General features: G+C 53.5%; 2 protein-coding genes across 3 annotated transcripts in view; one reads left to right on the top strand and one right to left on the bottom strand.

Annotated features, from left to right (window-relative positions):
• The first annotated feature begins 2,710 nt into the window (after nucleotides 1-2,710).
• Nucleotides 2,711-11,281, top strand: LOC141737170 (uncharacterized). 2 transcript variants are annotated; one of them, XM_074571810.1, is made up of 9 exons: nucleotides 2,711-2,981; nucleotides 3,936-3,992; nucleotides 4,651-4,730; nucleotides 5,306-5,471; nucleotides 6,369-6,475; nucleotides 7,812-7,956; nucleotides 8,217-8,447; nucleotides 8,681-8,874; nucleotides 9,921-11,281. In XM_074571810.1, exons 1-9 carry the CDS (start codon nucleotides 2,883-2,885, stop codon nucleotides 10,042-10,044), a joined length of 1,203 nt encoding a protein of 400 aa, XP_074427911.1. In that variant the 5' UTR covers nucleotides 2,711-2,882; the 3' UTR covers nucleotides 10,045-11,281. The 2 variants fall into 2 exon arrangements, with proteins under 2 accessions (XP_074427911.1, XP_074427910.1); XM_074571809.1 differs by lacking the exon at nucleotides 9,921-11,281 and adding an exon at nucleotides 9,268-9,514 and having other exon boundaries at nucleotides 2,769-2,981.
• LOC141737169 (uncharacterized) overlaps nucleotides 11,211-17,597 on the bottom strand; it is a 34,255-nt gene continuing 27,868 nt past the window's right edge. The window contains exons 27-31 of the mRNA XM_074571808.1: nucleotides 14,332-17,154; nucleotides 13,476-13,631; nucleotides 12,939-13,052; nucleotides 12,727-12,777; nucleotides 11,211-11,978 (exon numbers count right to left, since the gene is read on the bottom strand). Of these exons, the coding sequence (XP_074427909.1) occupies nucleotides 11,691-11,978; nucleotides 12,727-12,777; nucleotides 12,939-13,052; nucleotides 13,476-13,631; nucleotides 14,332-17,154 (3,432 nt within the window). The 3' untranslated portion in view covers nucleotides 11,211-11,690. The remainder of the gene's footprint in view (nucleotides 11,979-12,726; nucleotides 12,778-12,938; nucleotides 13,053-13,475; nucleotides 13,632-14,331; nucleotides 17,155-17,597) is intronic.

A 17,597-nucleotide genomic window follows, 5' to 3' on the forward strand; every position in this document is an offset into this window, starting at 1 on the left:
GGAGGAGGCTGCCCAGAGTGTGACCATGGAGGAAGAAATGGAGGTTGATGAGAATGAGGAAATCGAAGAGATGGAGGTGGACGGGGAGGAGGAGGAGGCGATGGATGTGGACCTGCCATCAGGAGGACAGGCACGTGCTCCCCATGCACTGCCCGCAGGGAGGGAGGGTCTCCTGCCACCGGGATGGGGCTGGGGCTGGGGCTGGGCTGGGTGGTCCCCGCTGCAGGGACACGGCGCCCGCTGCCCTCCTGCTGGCGGCACAACGGCCCCCAGCGCGCTGCCCTGAGCCCCCCTCCGCTTTGGGCCGGGAGCGGTTTCTTAGGGCCGGGACAGGCAAGTGTAAGCCCGAGCCCAGGCGGGGCTCAGCGCTGGCGGCAGAGTCCCGCTGTCCCTAGCGTGTCCCAGGGCTGTGGCCATCGAATGCCCGTCAGGGCGAAGCCCGACCCGAAGCAGCTGCTGCCGCTGAGCCGGCTCGGGAAGCCCCAGCTCTGCTCGGCGAGGCGCTGCTCGTTAGCCAAACGGCCGTGCCGCTGGCTTTTCTTCCAGGGGCAGCAGGCGTGTGGGAGTTCCAGACAACGTTCCGGAGCTACGAAGAGGAAGAGATGTATATAGTTATTGTATTTCTACAGTTGTTGTGTTTCTATAGTGTTTATATAGTTGTATGTATATAGTTGTATTTATAGTTGCGTTTTGAAGTTACTGGTGTTTTTGTCAGTAGTTGTAGGTAGTTGTGTTGTTGTTAATAAAGAGTTGTGTTCCTGTTTTTCACCCCCAAGCTCTGTGTGCATTTCTTGGGAGCCGCGGCGTTTGCAGAGTTGTGGTTCCAGTGTGTCGGGGATGGCGGGGCTGGGGGCGGCTGGGGGTGGTGGCACGGCCGCCCCGGGGTGGAGGGGGCAGCGCAGGCTGCGGGGGGGAGGCTGCGGGGGGCTTTGGGGAGAGGGAGCTGGTGCAGGGGTGCGGTGGGGCCCGTGGGCGCAGGGTGTCGGGGTGCGGGGAGCCGTGGGTGCCGGCAGAGTGGCGAGGGGGGGCGATGCCGTGCGGGCCGGGGGTGCGGGATGCGGGGAGCCGCGGGGGGCCGGGGCTGCGGGCACGGGGCTGCCGCCGGGCGCTCGGAAGCCGCGGCCCCGCCCGCTCCTTCATTAGCCGCGGCTCATTAGCGCCTCATTAGCGGCGGCCGGGGAGTGCTGCCGGCCGTGGGGGTGCGGGCAGCGGCGGGGCTGGATCCCGATCCCGATCCCGATCCCGATCCCGATGGCTATGGTGTCGGGCTGGGTCGGCGTCGGGACAGGGCCGTGCTGCTGCTGGCCCTGGGGGAGGCTGCCCGGGCGGGGGTCGGGCTGTGGGGTGCCCGGGGGGGGCTGTGGGGTGCCGGGCTGGGGAGGGGCCGCTGCCTGGGGTGCGGAGGCGGGGGGCGATGCGGGGTCCCCTCTCTCTGAGGGTGGGTCGGGGCTGTGCGTGGGTGTCTGAGTTCGTTGCCTGAGTATAATTCTTGTTTATCTTATATTAATAAAGGCATGAATGCTGTTTCTTTAGGGTTATTCTCAATTATTTGGTCATATCCTATTAAATCTCTTTCTATTTCAACCCTTGTGTTTCCTTGCTTTCCCCAGTTCCCCTTCCCGGGTGGGGAGGGTCATCGGATTAAAGAATAATTGTCTAAACAACACTGAGTAGTTATGGGTTTTCTCAAACCATAGTAAGATTGTAAAGGGGACTCCTGACCTTTCCTTTCCAAAACATGATCTCCGGACTGCCTTTTCTGGGAGAGAGCGTAGTTCTGTGTGTCAGCATAAACGGAATTTGTTGGTTTGTATCACTTGGATTCAACTTTTCTGGTGTGGAAGCTGAAAGGCTAAACAAAGGCAAGAGCTGAATGATGGGGAGGTACGAGGATTTCTCCCGTTGTCGCGGGAGTGTGGTGATAGTGCTTTTACTGCGGTGTCCCTTGGCAGCCTTTCTCTATTCGCAGGTGGTGGCATTGAGATGCAACGTCTGGGGACAAGAAGTATTTAAAACGTTGTGTAACAGGTCCTGAATCACTCACAACCTACTGACTGGGTCTGCCTTAGACCCAGGACGCAGCAGCAGCCGGACCACGCAGGCTTTCGTGCTTCCCGGGGTGACCCAGGGGCCGCCCGCGCCGTGAGGGAAGGGGAAGGACGAGCACTCTCACTAGGGAGCCGCTTCTTTTTTGCGTGCTCGCAAGTGCACGAGTGAAGGGCTGTAAGTGACGAAAGCTCGTGACTTCTGAGCGGCGGAAAAGCGAATTCCCGGGACAGACGAGGCCGGGGGGCAAAGGGGAGCGAGCCCCGTTCGTCGCGTTCCCTCCCGAGCTCCTGAAATAGCGCTTTATTCCCGGAGCCCGTTGCCCTGGAACTCGGAAGCTTTCCCTCCCGCCCCGGCTTCCCCGTTGCCTGCTGGCGGCCCGGGCCCTTCGCGCCGCCCGTCGGGGAGGACAAGGTCCGGGAGCTCCCCCCGGGCACGTCGGCGTTTCGCCCCGGGCCGGGCCCCCCGCTCCCGCGGCAGCCCGGGCCGAAGCCGCAGCCTCCGGCAGAGGCTCCGGCGCTGCCGCCGCCTTCCCCGGGCGACGGCCCGTCCCCGCGGCCCCGGCTCTCGCCCGCCGTCGCGGGCCCCCCCCGACACGCGGCTCGCGGGGACCGTTTCCCCCCGCTCCCGCCCCCAGCGTCGGCCGGCGCCGGTAACGGTCTCCGAGCGGAGCCGGCCGGAGCGAACCGCGGCCGGAGCGGCCTCTTCCCCCACGGCAGCCCCGCAGCCCGCAGGAAAGCGCCGCCGCAGAGCGGCCCCGAGCGAGCCCGTCCCTCCCGCCCCGCGGCTCCCGGCGGCGCCTGTCAGGCGGTGGAGCCCGGCCGGCGAGCGGGGGCATGGCGGCGCCGGGCCCGGCCTCCCTGCAGCGCCGGCTGCAGAGCTCGCAGGAGGCGCGGCACCGGCAAGCGGTGCTGGTGCGGAAGCTGCAGGCGAAGGTGAGGAGCGGGGGCGCCTGCCCGAGGCCGGGCCGCACTGGCGGGGCCGCAGTGCCCGGGCCGCCCGCAGAGGGGACTCGGCGGCGGAGGCCTCGGGGGGCGAAGGCGCGTCCCCGGCGGGACCCTGCCCGGCGCTGCCGCGGGCGGGACGTTGCCGAGCCCGGAGCTCGGGGGAGGGAGGCCCCGGGAGCCGGGCCGGCCCGGCCGGGCCGCGGTCACCCCCGAGCCGCTCGCTGGGGTTTGGCCGGGCTCAGAGGAAGATGCCGGGCTCCACACGCCTCTGCTCGGCGCCGCAAGCAGGGGCTGTCCCCAGGCAGCAGTCGGGCCGGCGCGGGGCGGCCCCGGGCAGAGGCGGCAGCTCCGGGCTGGTCGGCCTCGGAGCACAGGAGTGCTGGCAGCGAGGAGGGTGCCCGAGCTGGGCGAGGGTCGTCAGGGCAGGCCGTGCCCAGCCCGGCCCAGTGCCCAGCGGCAGTCATGGCGCTGCTGTACCGTCACCCTGCTTGTCTTGGCCCTGCAGACCAGAAATCCCCATTCTGCAGTGGCCAAGCAGGACTGCGGTCAGAACTAAATGTACTCGCGGAATATCAGCAAGCAGTGCTGAAAGCCCATTTCTCTAACTTCGGGGACCCGCTGGACTTTTAGCCTGTTGGAAATACTGATTTGGGGTACCTGGCGGCCATAGGCCGGGCCTGGCTGTCTAAGCTTGTCTCATCATTCTGCTTGCCATCCTAGGATGAGCAAAGAGCACTATGTGTAAAAGAAACCCTGTCTCGCTTTCCTTAGTATTAGATAAAGTGAAGCTTTCCTAAATCATAGTGACTTCTTGTTGCCTGTATCGGCAGCACTCTGACATGGACTGCGTTTGGTCTGTAAGACTGAGCAAAAAGCCAATGCAGGAGAAGCCAGGTCTGCCCCGACACCATTCGCTCATCTTCATCCCATGTCTCCACCCAGGTCCTGCAGTACCGGACTCGCTGTCAAGAGCTGGAGCAGCAGCTGGAAGCAGGAGGGGTGAGTGTGCACGGCACTAACTAAAAATAGTGTTCACAGCATTCGTTAGTGCTGTCAGGAAAAAGCTCCCCAAAGCAATGATAGAGGAAAACCAGATTTTGCTACCTGAGGGTTTAAAGCAGTGCTGCAAGTTTGCCCGCCTGTGTTTTGCCCAGTTGCTGTTCTTAGAGCAGCCAGCAGTCCCAGAAATGCAGGATTGGAGTTTGGGGCAGGAGTGCTTTCTTGCCGGGGAACGTTTTGTCCCGGCTCTCAGGAGAGGGCTTTGCTGCCTGTTCCATTCTAGGGCTGTCTGTGAAATAGAATGGGGTGAAACACAGCGTTTTGGAAGGCAAGAATGCTGGCTCTGTGCTTTTTGTTCTGCTTCGCGGCTAAAGCAGAGCTAGGAAACAAAGGGTAGGAGCGTAGGAGAGCATTGCCAGGCTGCAGGTGGAAGCGAGCACTTGTGGTCATGAGCTGAGGATACAGGGGGAGACTGAGGAGAGCTGCTGGAATTGAGTAACACCCTTCCCCTCCCTTCCTCTCTGTACTCACAACGCTATTATGCCTGGAAGAAGCCACCAGCTCCTGAGATAACCAACCACTGGAGGGGAAAGCTATGGATGATATCAGCAGTGAAAGAAACACAAGAATTGGACTAAACATTTCCTTTTTTCTTCAGGGCTGCCTCCCAGGCAGGTGGGAAGAAGCCACAGAAGCCCTGGAGAAAGGCCTGCTTCAGGTGGAAGAGGAGCAGCAAAGGTACAAGGGAGAAGCGTTCCCCCCTACTCAGTGTCCTGGATGCTCACGGAAGGGAGGGAAAACTTGTCAGTGGTACCCAGTGTCCCCGAGGGAAGTGTCGGGGCAAGCCCTTTTGAAAGGAGAAAGGCCCACAACCTGTTCTGTGGGGCAGTAATAGCGGTGTGTGCTGAATGGCTCTGTTTTGAGCAGGGGGTTCCTCCGCGTGACCTCCAAGGGTCCCTTTCCAGCCTAAACGCTGCCCTGGTGCAGTAGGTGAGGGACTGGGGACAACGCTAGAGAAAGGTGATGCGTCCAGTGATGAGGCAGCACGAAGGGGAGGCAGCCGTCAACTGTGGGCATCGTCCGAGTTGCAGAGGAAGGGGAAACCCAACCTGTAGGTGGAAATTGAAGGCTTAAAGCAAGGAGAAGCAAACGAGTTGGCCATCAGCGAGAGATCTCAGTTCCTCCTAGAAAGCGCTTTTCCTGCCTCTCAGTTTGAGAACAAAGGCAGTGTTGGGGGAGCCGGGAAATCCCGGGGATGCTGCTTGTGGATAGGGGTTGTTCAGTGACCTCATGGCTGTTCCTCCCTTTCCAAGGTGCGAGGATCTGGCCGAAGTGAACAGTCTGCTGCGGGAGCACCTGGAGAAAGCGAATGAGGTGAATTCAGCCCTCAAAGAAGATGTTGGAAAGCTGACGGTGGATTGGATGAGGGCGCGGGAGGAGCTGGAAGCGAAGGAGCGAGAATGGCGCCAGGAACGTGAGGTGAGGCTCAGCTGCGGGAATATCCGGGGTGATGCCAGCATGGCATTGGAAGGCATTTTGTTTCTGGCCCAGAGAACTTGCTGTGAGAAGGTTGTGGCTCTGTTGAGGATGTGTTGGTGTTGACGAGCAGGAGACAGGGGTTGTCGCGGTTGTCACCCGTAAGAGAGAAGCAGCAATATATTTATTGATAGAAAAGGATGATTTAAGCAAGTCGACGGTAGGTGTGACAGTTTTAAGTTGATTCAGTGGCAAGGTACGCTTGGGCAGGGTTACGGGAGAGAAAGATCAAGTTGGTGCGTGGGAGGGGGAGCTCAGTGTCAGAGGGGTGTGAGATGGAGGAGTGTCAGCAAAAGGTGGTGATGGAAGAGGCCCACCTGCTGTGGCCGTGCTGCTCGGTCCTAAAGGCAAATGCTTGCTGCTGCTGGACACTGTAGGGCAGCGACACGGGAGCGCTCGTCCTTTTGATAGTTCTTAAATCTCTGTCTAGAGCTGTGAGAGCAGAGAGGTCTGTGTGTTTGCAGATTGAGAGTAGCCAACGGAAGAACAAGACAGGCCTCCCTCACCGATAGCAAATGGGACGGTGGTCTTGGAAGGGCTTGTCTTTGTCTTCCTCCACCAAGACTGTGAGACGCCTCTGCAAGGCGAGGTGCTGACTCGGGGTCAGCTTGCTTTGCTGATGTCCCCTCCCGCAGGAGAAGGGTGGCTGTTCCCTTCTTTGAAGGCAGGTGGCAGGTCTGCTGGGGCTGCTTCTGTGGTGCCTCTTCAGTCCTTGGTGCCCTGTCGGAATAGTTATTCAAGGAGAGCTGGCGATGGTGGTTGTGCTCTCTGCCAGCGGAAAGACTCGTACAGTGATGGCGGAGGCTGAACTGGCATTTCTTTTTGTCTTTGCACCTTTAGCTCTATGAGAACTACTTCAGGGGTGACCATGACCGTCTGCTCGGGCTGTGGCGTCAGGTGGTCACCTTCCGCCGTCATTTCCTGGAAATGAAGACGGCCACGGACCGGTGAGTAGAAGTTGAGGCCAGATCTCTTGCAGAAAAAATGGAGCTTCCCTTCTACATCTGCTTTTTTGAGTCTCGATGTTAAGTTAGTTGCAGCTAAAGATATGATTTCTCCTTTGACAGTCTGACGCAATACCGTGAAGCATGCTTTGGGCTATTTTCAGAATCCTTTTATTTGATGCTCATTTTCAGATAAAACCGTGGGGCTCAGGCTATCAGCAGTGCAGAGGCCCTGAACAGATGACTTGACTATGGTGATATTTGGGCACATTAACACAGACACAGGCATATGTGGACACATTGGAAGAGACTCACCAAAGCTATGTATGTGGCATGTACGGCAGTCCCTTTTCTAAAATAATGAAAACCTGCCTTAAATCTCATTGAGTTTCTTTTCCCCATGCTCCTGTTGGAAAGATCATCCGTGAATATATTTTTTTTCCTTCTCATTTCCAGTTTACGTTTGTATCCACTTATTCCTGTACCAACATTGTTGAGAGAAAGAAGAGCTTCTCTACCCTGTTATTTATCCAATTTGTTTTGCTTAGTTTGATACCTCTTTTTATGATAGCTTTCTTGTTCTTGGGCTCTCTGAGGTTCCTTTCTCACAGTTGCCTCCTACACAAACAAAAATAGCACAGCCATGATAAGTAGCTGCTTCTGGTGTCAGCAAGCAATTTCAAACTGGGTTACTGTCAGCCATTTATCTTACTGGATTATAAACCTTCCTTAGTGTGTAGAGTGTGCCTGGCCTTCTATTTAATTCCTGTGTTTTTGTGCTTTTTTGTTAAAACATTTTAGGCTTAGTCTTACACCACCTTCCTGAAATGTTTACTATGTAGGTAGTGTCATGAGCCTCTGAGCAGTCCAAGTGTTGATGATAATAGGCTCCTTAAGGCTGATCCCCAGGTATAAAAGCTGGTGACCTTGGTAAAATGTCTTACATTTATTAAAAATAATTAGAGTATGTTAATAGGGTAGAGCAGGAGCAACAATTAATAATAGTAATTAGAGGTCCTTGAAGCCTTCTGGCTGTGCCATACACTTCTTATCTCTGAGGGGAAAACAGACTCGGTCCTCAGCTACCCAGTGGCCTCTTTGCTCACTTGCCAAGGTGTGTCCCGATCCCAGAGTGTCGGAGGAATGATTCATCCCCAACAAAGATGTCATCTTTCATGCTTAAGTATGTGCTTCAGAAATGCCGGCGTTCTCTAGGTGTAGATACAAAGCCATTGGAAATCATTCCAGCTGCCATATCTGGGACACAATATGTACTCCTGGTTTTGGAAACGGGAACGTTTTTCCATTGCAAACTTGTTTGTCTTTCCCCTTCTCCTAGACTGAAGGACTTGGTGGCACTTGAAGAAAACCATTCCTTGTTACAGCATGAGTTGGCAGTTGCGAGAGAGACGCTGGAGGAATCGCACCTTGAGATGGATCTGCTGAAGCAAGAGAAACAGGAGCTTAGAGTGGCCCTGGAGAAGGTCTGGTCACCTTGTGATAGCAAGATCAGCAGAGATGCTTTTTTTCTGGCAGTAGACGCCAGGGAATGTGCTGTTCTCCTTCTTGGAAAACGGTGATGAGACCCCGCAGGCTCTTTGGGGTAGTTTGTCAGCACATGCTTCTTGGGAGCACTGAACTGGGAGGATGCCAGCGAGACGCAGGGGATGTGGAGGTGCTGCTCTCCTCTTCTTCAGAGTAAGTCTTGCTGTATTTAATTTCCTCTGTGCTTCTGTGATTGCAGCTGGAGCAAGAGAATGAAGCTCTGCTGGGTAAAGTGGAGGAGATGGAGAGAGCAAAGGTCTCTGCCCAGGAGAAGCTGAGCTTGTGTAGAAGAGCAAAGAGTGAGCTCTGTGCAGAGAAAGCCCACCTGGAGCAGCTGCTGAAGAAAGCAGAGGAGCAACAAGAGGAGCTGCAGGTAGAGCTGGGGATGCTGGCAGAGGAGAAGGAAGAAGCCCAAGAGAAACTCCTTGAGGTGAGACCAAAGACCTGGTGCTTCTGGGTGGGCATGTGGCTGCTTGGCTGGGTGAAGCTGTCCGTGTTGGCCTCCTTTTTGGCTTCTGGTAAGTTGCAGAGAGAGGACTGCATCCACGACTCTACTGTTCTCCCATGTGGCAAAAGAAGCAAACTGTAGCTCTGGATCCTTTGTCTGAGGCAAAGCCCAGGGCTGCATGCAAGGACTCTCACTGCATTTTGTCCCACTTCCAGGTTTCCTGCCAGCAAGAGTCATCTCGCAGTGGCCTGGAGCAGTTGCGCCAGGAGTCCTCTCGCCAAGGGCACGCACTGGCCGAGGTGTGCGCAGAGAAGGAATTGCTGGTGCGGGAGAAGGCTGCCCTGGAGGTGCGACTGGCAGCCATGGAGCGGGACAGACAAGGCCTTTTGGAGCAGCTGGCAGAGGCCAGGTAAGGGCAGGGAGGAGACCCTGGGCAGGACGTTCTTTAATGTCTGTAATAATACAGGTGACAATGGTTACACGGGCATCAATGGCATCCTGCGTGCTTTTCACATGTTTTCGCTTCCATGGACAGAAAATGGAAGAATTTCAAGGAAAAAAAAAACTCTACCTTGATTTGAAGGTTATTTTTCTGACAGCTAAAGCTGGCAAAGCTCTCCTGAGCCTTGGGCTCATGTTTATGCCCCCTTACACGGTCCTCTGTGACGTCCACAGCAGGCCGAGTCAGCTCTGAATGGAGCCGTAATGAAACCACGCAGACGTTTCCCAGAACGTGAAGTTTCTCTCTGGTCTGGGATTCTTGTTCTGTGCATTTGAACGTCGATCTTTCCTTGTCACGTAGTTTGACGTGGGATCTTCAGAATTCACGGCTATTGCTTACGGAGGTTGTGAGCAGGACGCTGCCCTTCAGGAGAAGCCAGAGGCTCCTGCAGAAAATGCGGAGGGCCTTCTGTTTGTAAGCTCACTCGTGTTAGTGTGGTGCAGGACCTGGAGTTGGTTACACCAGCAGCAGGGAAACCTCTCTTGAATTCTCGCCAGCCTTCAGGGGTTCCTGCCCATCGCTGATGTCTGTTACTATGGACATATTTACTTTGGACTGCCAGAGAGTGGCGTGATCAGAACTGTGTGCTTGTTCTCCTTCTTGAAGATACATCCTCCGTTGTCTATCCAAGTTTTGCTTGCTGGCACGGACTCTGTGGGCGCAGCTACCCGTGTGTCGTGGATCAGACCCCAGCAATTGAAGATTTGGCTATTGCAGTCCAATTCGGCTGGGCTTTCCGTGTGCTGCCAGGTGACAAGGGAAGCCTGGCCATTCCCTCGGAGGGGCTCGCATTGCTATTTTCAAGGGCAGGAATAGGCTTTCTGTGTACGAGTTTCCATGCGAGCCTTTTTCCGTAGGCAGGGGTAGGGATCTTGCACCACTTCTTCCTGGAACAACTCCCTGTGGGCGTCAGGAGCGAGCAGCTCCTTTCTCTCTGTATTCACGATTTGCAGGTCAGCAAAGGAGACCCTGGAATCCAGCTTGTTTGAGGCTCAGCAGCACTTATCTGCACTGGAGATCGCCAGGAGTCATCCTGAAATCCAGGGCCAGGCAGCAGAGCCAGTGGCTTGTCCTTGAAGGCACGTGGAGACCCCCAGGACTCTGGTGGGACAGTAGATGCAGCCACAGGTTGCGTGTGGGCGTAAAAGGAGTTCAGCAGAAGGTTGGGTGGTCCCCACCCAAAGCATGGCAGCAAAGGGCTGGGATCTTCCCAGACTCCCGCCCGCCATGGAATAGACTCCTAACACTGCTGCTAGCTGCAGGCGGGGGAACTTTGTTCCTTCCTTTCTGTCCTTTGGCAGCTGACAGAGGTATTGGAGCAGACGGAACAGGCCCCTTGTTCCTGGTACTTGAGTTCGTGGCCTGTCCTGTGAGGAGGGCATGAGGGTATGGTCTCTTTCTGACCCTGCAGTCCATCTGCACCTTTTCCTTGACGAAAAGGGAGCCAAGCTTTGAAAATAGAGACTACACTGTTTTGGGGAGATTGGCTGAGACTTCATCAAATGACTGAATGGTTTGGGTTGGAAGAGACCTTAAAAGATCCTCTAGTTCCAACCTCCATGCCAGTGGGACACCTCCCACCAGACCAGGTTGCTCCAAGCCCCGGTCCAACCTGGCCTTGAACACCTCCAGGGATGGGGCATCCCCAGCTTCTCTGGGCAACCTGGGCCAGTGTCTCAGCAACCTCACAGCAAAGAATTTCTTCCTAATATCACCTCTAAATCTCCCTTCTTTCAGTTTAAAACTAGTCCCCCTTGAGTCCCTTTAGGGATTGGAAGGGGCTCTAAGGTCTCCCCGGGGCCTTCTCTTCTCCAGACTGAACCCCCCCAATTCTCTCAGCCTGTCCTCACAGCAGACGGGCTCCAGCCCTCGTAGCATCTTCGTGGCCTCCTCTGGCCCCGCTCCAACAGGTCCGTGTCCTTCTGCTGTTGGTGTCCCAGAGCTGGAGGCAGCACTGCAGGGGTTCTCCCCAGAGCGGAGCAGAGGGGCAGAATCCCCTCTCTCTCTGCTGGCCACGCTGCTGGGGATGCAGCCCAGGCTGTGGGGGGCTTTCTTAGCTGGAGTGCATATTGCCGGCTTGCCAAAGCTGGATGGGACCTTTCTGAGGCCACGTTCCCTACCTTGGGTCACTGAGCCAACACTGCACCTGCCCTTCGATAGTGACGGGGAGGGAGACCACGAGTAGCCCCCCTGGAGGTGCTGCTGAAGAAAGCAGAGAAACAACAGGACATCACTGCAAGGAGTGCATGCCTGCCCCATGCTTTGGAGACATAAGTGTATTGGAAAAATAAAAGCAGACAAAAGGTCATGTCCCATGACATGCCTGTCCCATGTTTTGGAGAAATAAGTGTATTGGAAAAATAAAAGCAGACAAAAGGTCTTTGTACACAGTAGAGAAAACTGAGAGGAACCATCTCCTGTGGAGGGCTCTGTGGAGGCTGAGGAGCCATGCTGTGGTGGAGTGCTTTGGAAAAGGAGACATTTTACCTGCTCATCAGGTTCATCCTGCTTTTCCAGGCCTACACCTGACCCCATCCACACCAGCCAGCACCAGTGTTGTCCCACCACTGCTTCTGCTGGGGAACCTGCAGCAAACACTGTGCTTGGAGCTTTTATCTTACTTCAGGACTAAGGCCTTGAACCAAGCCCCTGCCACAGTTCACCTGCTACAGCAGGTCCCTGACTTGGCTCCTACTGAGGTCTTTTGCTGTGCACTGGTCCTGTTACCTCAGGTCATCACTCCTGGTGCATCTGTTTCTTGAATGCAACATCTGTCTCTCAGGAGACTGATGGTCCAGAGATATCGGTGCCAAGTTAAGGTTCAGAGACCGATCAAGCTTCTGGGTCTCTGCCTCCAGAACAGCAGCTTTGGGATCCCTGACCACAGCTGCTAAGGAGTCAGACAGCTCTTGGTGAAGGTCTTGAAGTTCCTGGCCGGTCTTTGCACAGCACTCAATATAGTCCTGCTTGTATTTTCGTTCTTGCACCAGCTGCGTCTGCAGAAGGGACACCTGAAAGAGGCCAAAGGCTGAGCTCAGACAAGCCCACGCTGGTAGGACCAGCCCTAGCTCCACGGTACCGGCTCTCGGGGAAGACGCACCCTCTAATGCCAGCCCCGACAAACACTTGCGCTTCGGGGAATGGAAGTCACAGGTTCCCAGAGTCACCCCGGCCTCAGCTCAGATTATCAACAAGTTAACTTTCTCTCTGGCATACCATTCACACGTACAACCCCGAGACACGACACGGATATGAGAGAGAGAGAGGTTCCTACAGGATTAAGTCATCCAACTCTCCTTTCCAAGAGAGAGACTGGGGCTACTGCCACCTTAGTTCCACAGGCTTTTTCCTCAGCAGGAGGGCTACTGGTTACACAAGGCACTCAAGAACTGACCTGTTCTCATCTAACTTAAAAACTTGACAGCTAGCACGTGAAAAGGGAAAATGGGAAGGGTCAAGGAGATGACTGGGGCCCAAGGGGAACGTCCTTAGACTATTCCCTATTTTCCATCCATTTCCTTTTCTGAGTTTCCTCCAATCCCTCTCCCACCCTGCCTGACCCGATGGCACCACAGAGACCAGACCTCGGGGAACGATGCTGTCTGGCCATGGCCAAGGGACACGTCTAACTGGGTATTCCCACTGCCTGCTGGTCTCCCTTCCTGATGGCCAAACAAAACTCGGGCCACAGCATCGTGCAGAGCTGTGCCCATCAGCACAGCCACAGCGGCTTTTGATGAGAGCTTTCCTGCTCCTCACCCGGTTCTGCAACTCAGCCAGTCGACGACTGCAGCACATGTGAGACTCCTCCTGGGAAGAAAAGGCAAGGATTTCCCTTTGGTCTCCAGTTTGGTCAGGGTCTATGTTCATGGTCTATAGTCAACTTCTATGAGGTCTATGCTGGGGGGCTGCTGCCATCGTTCCTCCATCTGGCCAGAGCCTCCTCCCACCAAGTAAGATCCTGTTCTCACCTGCTGAGACGCCGGCATCTTGTGCTGGTCAGACTCGGAGAGAGAAGATCCGCCTGCATCTGGCAGCGCCCGACCTCTGCAACATCTCCTCAGTCTCCTCCGTTCACGTTCCACCTGCACGTTGGGTAGGAGAAAGGGTCACAGAAACCTGCCACCAAACAAGGAGCAAAAGGACCTCTGGGCATCATGGCAAGATGGCTGCTCACAGACTGTGAACTGCACCAGAGAACGCTGGGGCCAAAAAGCACTCCAAGTAGCCCACGGAAGAGAGCGAGCAGGAGGAAAGACTTCCTGACGCCAGAGTGCCCGATGGGTGTGGATGGGGACACGGGGGCAAGAAGGCTGGTACCGCAGTGAATGTGCATTTGCGAAGGCAACGGGGTGCCAGAAGAGAGAGAAAAGACAAAAGCGTGTGGCCACAGGGGACAGTGGGAGAGGGAAGGAAACAAGCCGAGGACTCCACAGTGCTGCCTCTGGAAATGCGGTGTCTTCCAGAGGACCACAATGCTGTGCAGAGGCAGCGAAAACCTGGTCTACCTCCTCCAGAGTCCTCCTGAGCTCGGCATTGTATTGCTTCAGCTCCGTCTTCTCCAGGTCCAGCCTTGCAACTGCTCGCTGCAGACGTTCCAGCCGCTGCGACAGGAGTCTCTTCTCTGAGAGCCAGGACAGCCACTGCCCTTCTGCAGTCGCCTGCTGGGCATTCAGAGCGGAGATGGTGGGAGTGGTGCCACAGAAAGGAGAGAAGGGCCAGAATGGACACATCGCGGAGAGTGACCATGGAGGAATGGACAGTGCTACGTCCCTTCTCCTCCTCCTCCCGGTCCACAGCCCAAAACAACACTCTCCCTTCCCAGGGGCCCTCCTCCACATCACCTTGGAAAAATCCACACAGGTTTGCCTGCATGCTTTTCGCCCTGTGGCACAAGAACATGCTGAAAGCGCAATGAAGCCTTCAACCTCACCAGCCAACGGTACCAATTCCATTCTCTCTAATACCCTGGAAAAGCTGGACCTCAGAAGTCTCCGCCTCTGAAAGCCTCCTCTAAGCACCGTCAGTGTCGCTGCTGTTCAGCCATCCTTACAAAATTCTACTACGTTTAGTACACGCGTTTGGTCAACTGTGCCCTCTCCTTTCCATGCCAAATCCCAACCACGACACGTTGCTCAAGCTTCCCAGAAAACATTCTAGCAGGTAGACAGAAAACATTCTAGCAGGTAGATGGTCTCTGTCCAGAGCTATAGAGGCAGGCAAGCCTGGCTGGCTGCAACATGGTTTCTTTGGCCAAGTAGGACATGTATTTAAGGGAATATATATTCCCATATCTTTATGGGAAATATCTTTAGAATCCTCTATAGACATTTTAGTTGACAGATAATCGGTCACAGTGCCTACCTGAAGATGGAACCGGTCCTTGTCCCTCTCTGAAACCATACTCTGCAGGATGGCAATTTCTTCCCTTAGAGTCCCATTGGCCATTTCGCTCTTGCTAAGGGCAAGAGTCAGTGCTTGTACCTTCTCTTTCCATTCATTTTCTCTGCTTTCAGTCTGCTTCAAAATAGCAATCACACGCTCCACTTCTTCCCCCTTTGCTTTCCGCTCATCTTCCAGTTGTTGGGTTAGCTCCTTGTGCCTTTGCAAGAGATGGTCTCTCTGATGGAGAACTTTCCTCTTCTCCTCCTCCTCTTCCTCCCATTTTTGGAGTTTCTGGATTTGTTTCTTGAGGGTCTCCGTGTCATCTTTCCATCGCAAAGCTGATGTTAATTGTTTGAGGAGTTCACTCTGCCTCCTGAGCTCTTGTTCTCTCCCTGTCAGAATCTTCTCTAAAGAGCTGACTCTGTCTCTCTGGAACTTGATCTCTTCATCCTTCTTTGTCAGAGTCTGCTGAACATGCTGGAGATCTTCCCGAAGGCCTCTTATTTCCTCTTCTATCTCTTTTTGCTCACCTTGAACCTCGGTCTCTTGTTCCCTGTCAGGCAAGGCTTCTTCCAGTAGCTTCTCTTGCTCTCTGTGGTGGCTAACCTCTTCATTCTTCTCAGTTAGCCTAAGCTGGAGATTCTGCAAGGTCTTCAGTTCTTCTTCTTGGTGCTGGAGTTTTTGCAGAAGAGTTTCATTGTCTTCATCTCTCTTCCTCAGTGTTTCCTCAAGCAGATTCACTTGTTTCTGGCATGATGTTAGTTCTACTTTCATATCTTCGCCACGAAGCCAGAACATGTTCATTTGCTCTGTCTGCCTGAGGAACTCCAAACGGTTCTCCTTCACTATTTGGCTCATTTTGTCTAGATCCTGCTGTAGACTCTTGGCCTGCTTGCCTTCTAACTCCTTCTGCTCTCGAAGGTCCTGGACATGCTCTTGCAAAGACACTATCTCTTGATCTCTCGCTTCTAGAGAAGACTCAGCGTATTCTAGTTTTTGCAGTATGACTTTAGTCTGCATCTCCACCTCCTCCTTTTGCTGTTGAAGCCTAGAGATAGCCTCCTCCAGAACACCTATCTTTTCTTCTCTTTCTTTCAGAGTCAGTTTTGTTGCTTGAAGATTTCTCTGCTCAGCTTCATACTTTTCCTCCTTTTCCTTGCATGCCTCACATTGCTTTCTAAGGGATACAATTTCTTGCTCTCGTTCCTTTAGTGCCACTTGAAGATGGTGCAGAATTTCCTTCTGCTGTTCAGAGTCTTGTTCTTGTTTTTGGAAGGTCTCAATCATTTCCTTCTGTGATTCAATCGTGAATTCCATTTCCTTCAGTATTGCCTTAGTGTATTCTAAGTCTCTATGTAAGACATTAATCCGTTCTGATTTTTCCTCATAGTTCCATGTTTGTTGCTTTTGGATGTCTATGAGCCTGTCCTTTTCTTTTAAGGTTTCTAAGGCCTGCTCCAATTGGTCACGGACAGTCGTTAACTGCATTTCCATGACCTCTTCAGCTTCCTGGATTTGCTGTTGTTGTGACTGAAGTTCTTGATCTTTTTTTGATAAAGAAAGTGTCATCTTTTCTACTTTACCACGAAGCTCTTGCAGGTGCCCCTCTTGCTGTTCCTTGGACTGTTGCAAGAGTCTTAACTGCGCCCTTTGAGAATCACACTCACTCTCTCTGTCCTTAAGAACTTCCCTCAGGTGTTCAAGGCTTGCCTGCAGAGATTTCACCTCTTCTCTTTCTTTTTCCAGTTCTTGGATCTGATGAGTCAGAGACATAAGCTCTAAGTGTTTCTCCTTCAAGTTTCCTTTCATGTGATCAAGATCCATGAGCAGATTTCTGACTTGTGATGTACCGTGTTGTTCTAGAATCATTATTTTCCCCTCCTGGCATCTGATCTTCTGGTCTCTCTCCTCCAGCTCTTTGTTCATCATGTTCACCGCAGTCCTCTGCAATTCTCGCTGCTTCTCCAGCTCCCGTATCAGTTCTTGCTGGGATCTGATCTCCTGGTCTCTCTCCTCCAGCTCTTTGCTTATCTTGTTGACAGCAGTCCTCTGTTTTTCTTGCTGCTTCTCCAGCTCCCGTATCTGTTCTTGCTGGGATCTGATCTCCTGGTCTCTCTCTTCTAGCTCTTTGCTCATCGCAGTCCTCTGCAATTCTTGCTGCTTCTCCATCTCCTGTATGTGTTCCTGATGGGATCTGATCTCCTGGTCTCTCTCCTCCAGCTCTTTGCTCATGTTGCTGACAGCAGTCCTCTGCAATTCTCGCTGCTTCTCCAGCTCCCGTATCAGTTCTTGCTGGGATCTGATCTCCTGGTCTCTCTCTTCCAGCTCTTCGTTCATTTTGCTTACAGCAGTCCTCTGTTTTTCTTGCTGCTTCTCCAGCTCCTGTATGTGTTCTTGCTGGGATTCTGTCTTCTCTTTTTTCTCTGTGATTTCCTTCATAACCTGATCAAGAGTAGTTTTATGTGTTTCTTTCTGCTTTTCCAGCATTCTCATCTTTTCCTGGTATAACTTCATTTCTCCCTCCCTCTCTGACAGGATGGCAGTCGTATGAGTGAGATTCTCCTGCAAAGCTTTCACCTCTGCTGCCTCTTTCTGGAGCATCTGGATTTTCTCCCACTGGGTTTCCATTTCCTCATTTTTCATTTTTAAGATGGACAGCGTAGTTTGGAGTTCTTGTGCAAGGGAGTGATTCATATCTGTTGCTGTATTTGCTCTGATTTCAGAGGCTGTGACTGATTCCTGAAGAAGTTTTATCTCCCATACCATTTTTTCTTCAACTGCTTGCAGTCTGTCCCGTTCGTGCTGCAAAACAGGGAGGAAAAGATTCAATAATTCCATATATATATATATATATATATATGTTTGGGTTTCATACTAAATTTGAACTCTTGCTCCAGTGGCAGTCAAGGGCTGAAGTTTGAGCTTTTAGGAGAAAATTCAAGTTATTCAGTTGGTTTCCCTGTTCGATGTTGTCATGTTTTGGACCAGACTGGCCACTGAAATGAACCACAGATGCTCTCTTTTACTTCTCCAAAAAATGTAAATTTCCTCCTGTCACTGAATAAAGATTTGTGAACTGTACTGTATTTATCAAACTCTGTCTGAAACTGATTTTTGGAGTCAGTGTAAATGGAGAAGTGGGCAAATATGGATCATGTGAAAACAGCTGCACTGGCTCAAATGTCTAGGCTGGTGTCCTGTATGTCACAGTGCCTATAAGTGTATACTCAGGGAAGAAAGGCGAA

Source organism: Larus michahellis, unplaced genomic scaffold, assembly GCF_964199755.1.
Source record: "Larus michahellis unplaced genomic scaffold, bLarMic1.1 SCAFFOLD_157, whole genome shotgun sequence".
In the NCBI taxonomy this organism is placed as follows: Eukaryota; Metazoa; Chordata; class Aves; order Charadriiformes; family Laridae; genus Larus; species Larus michahellis.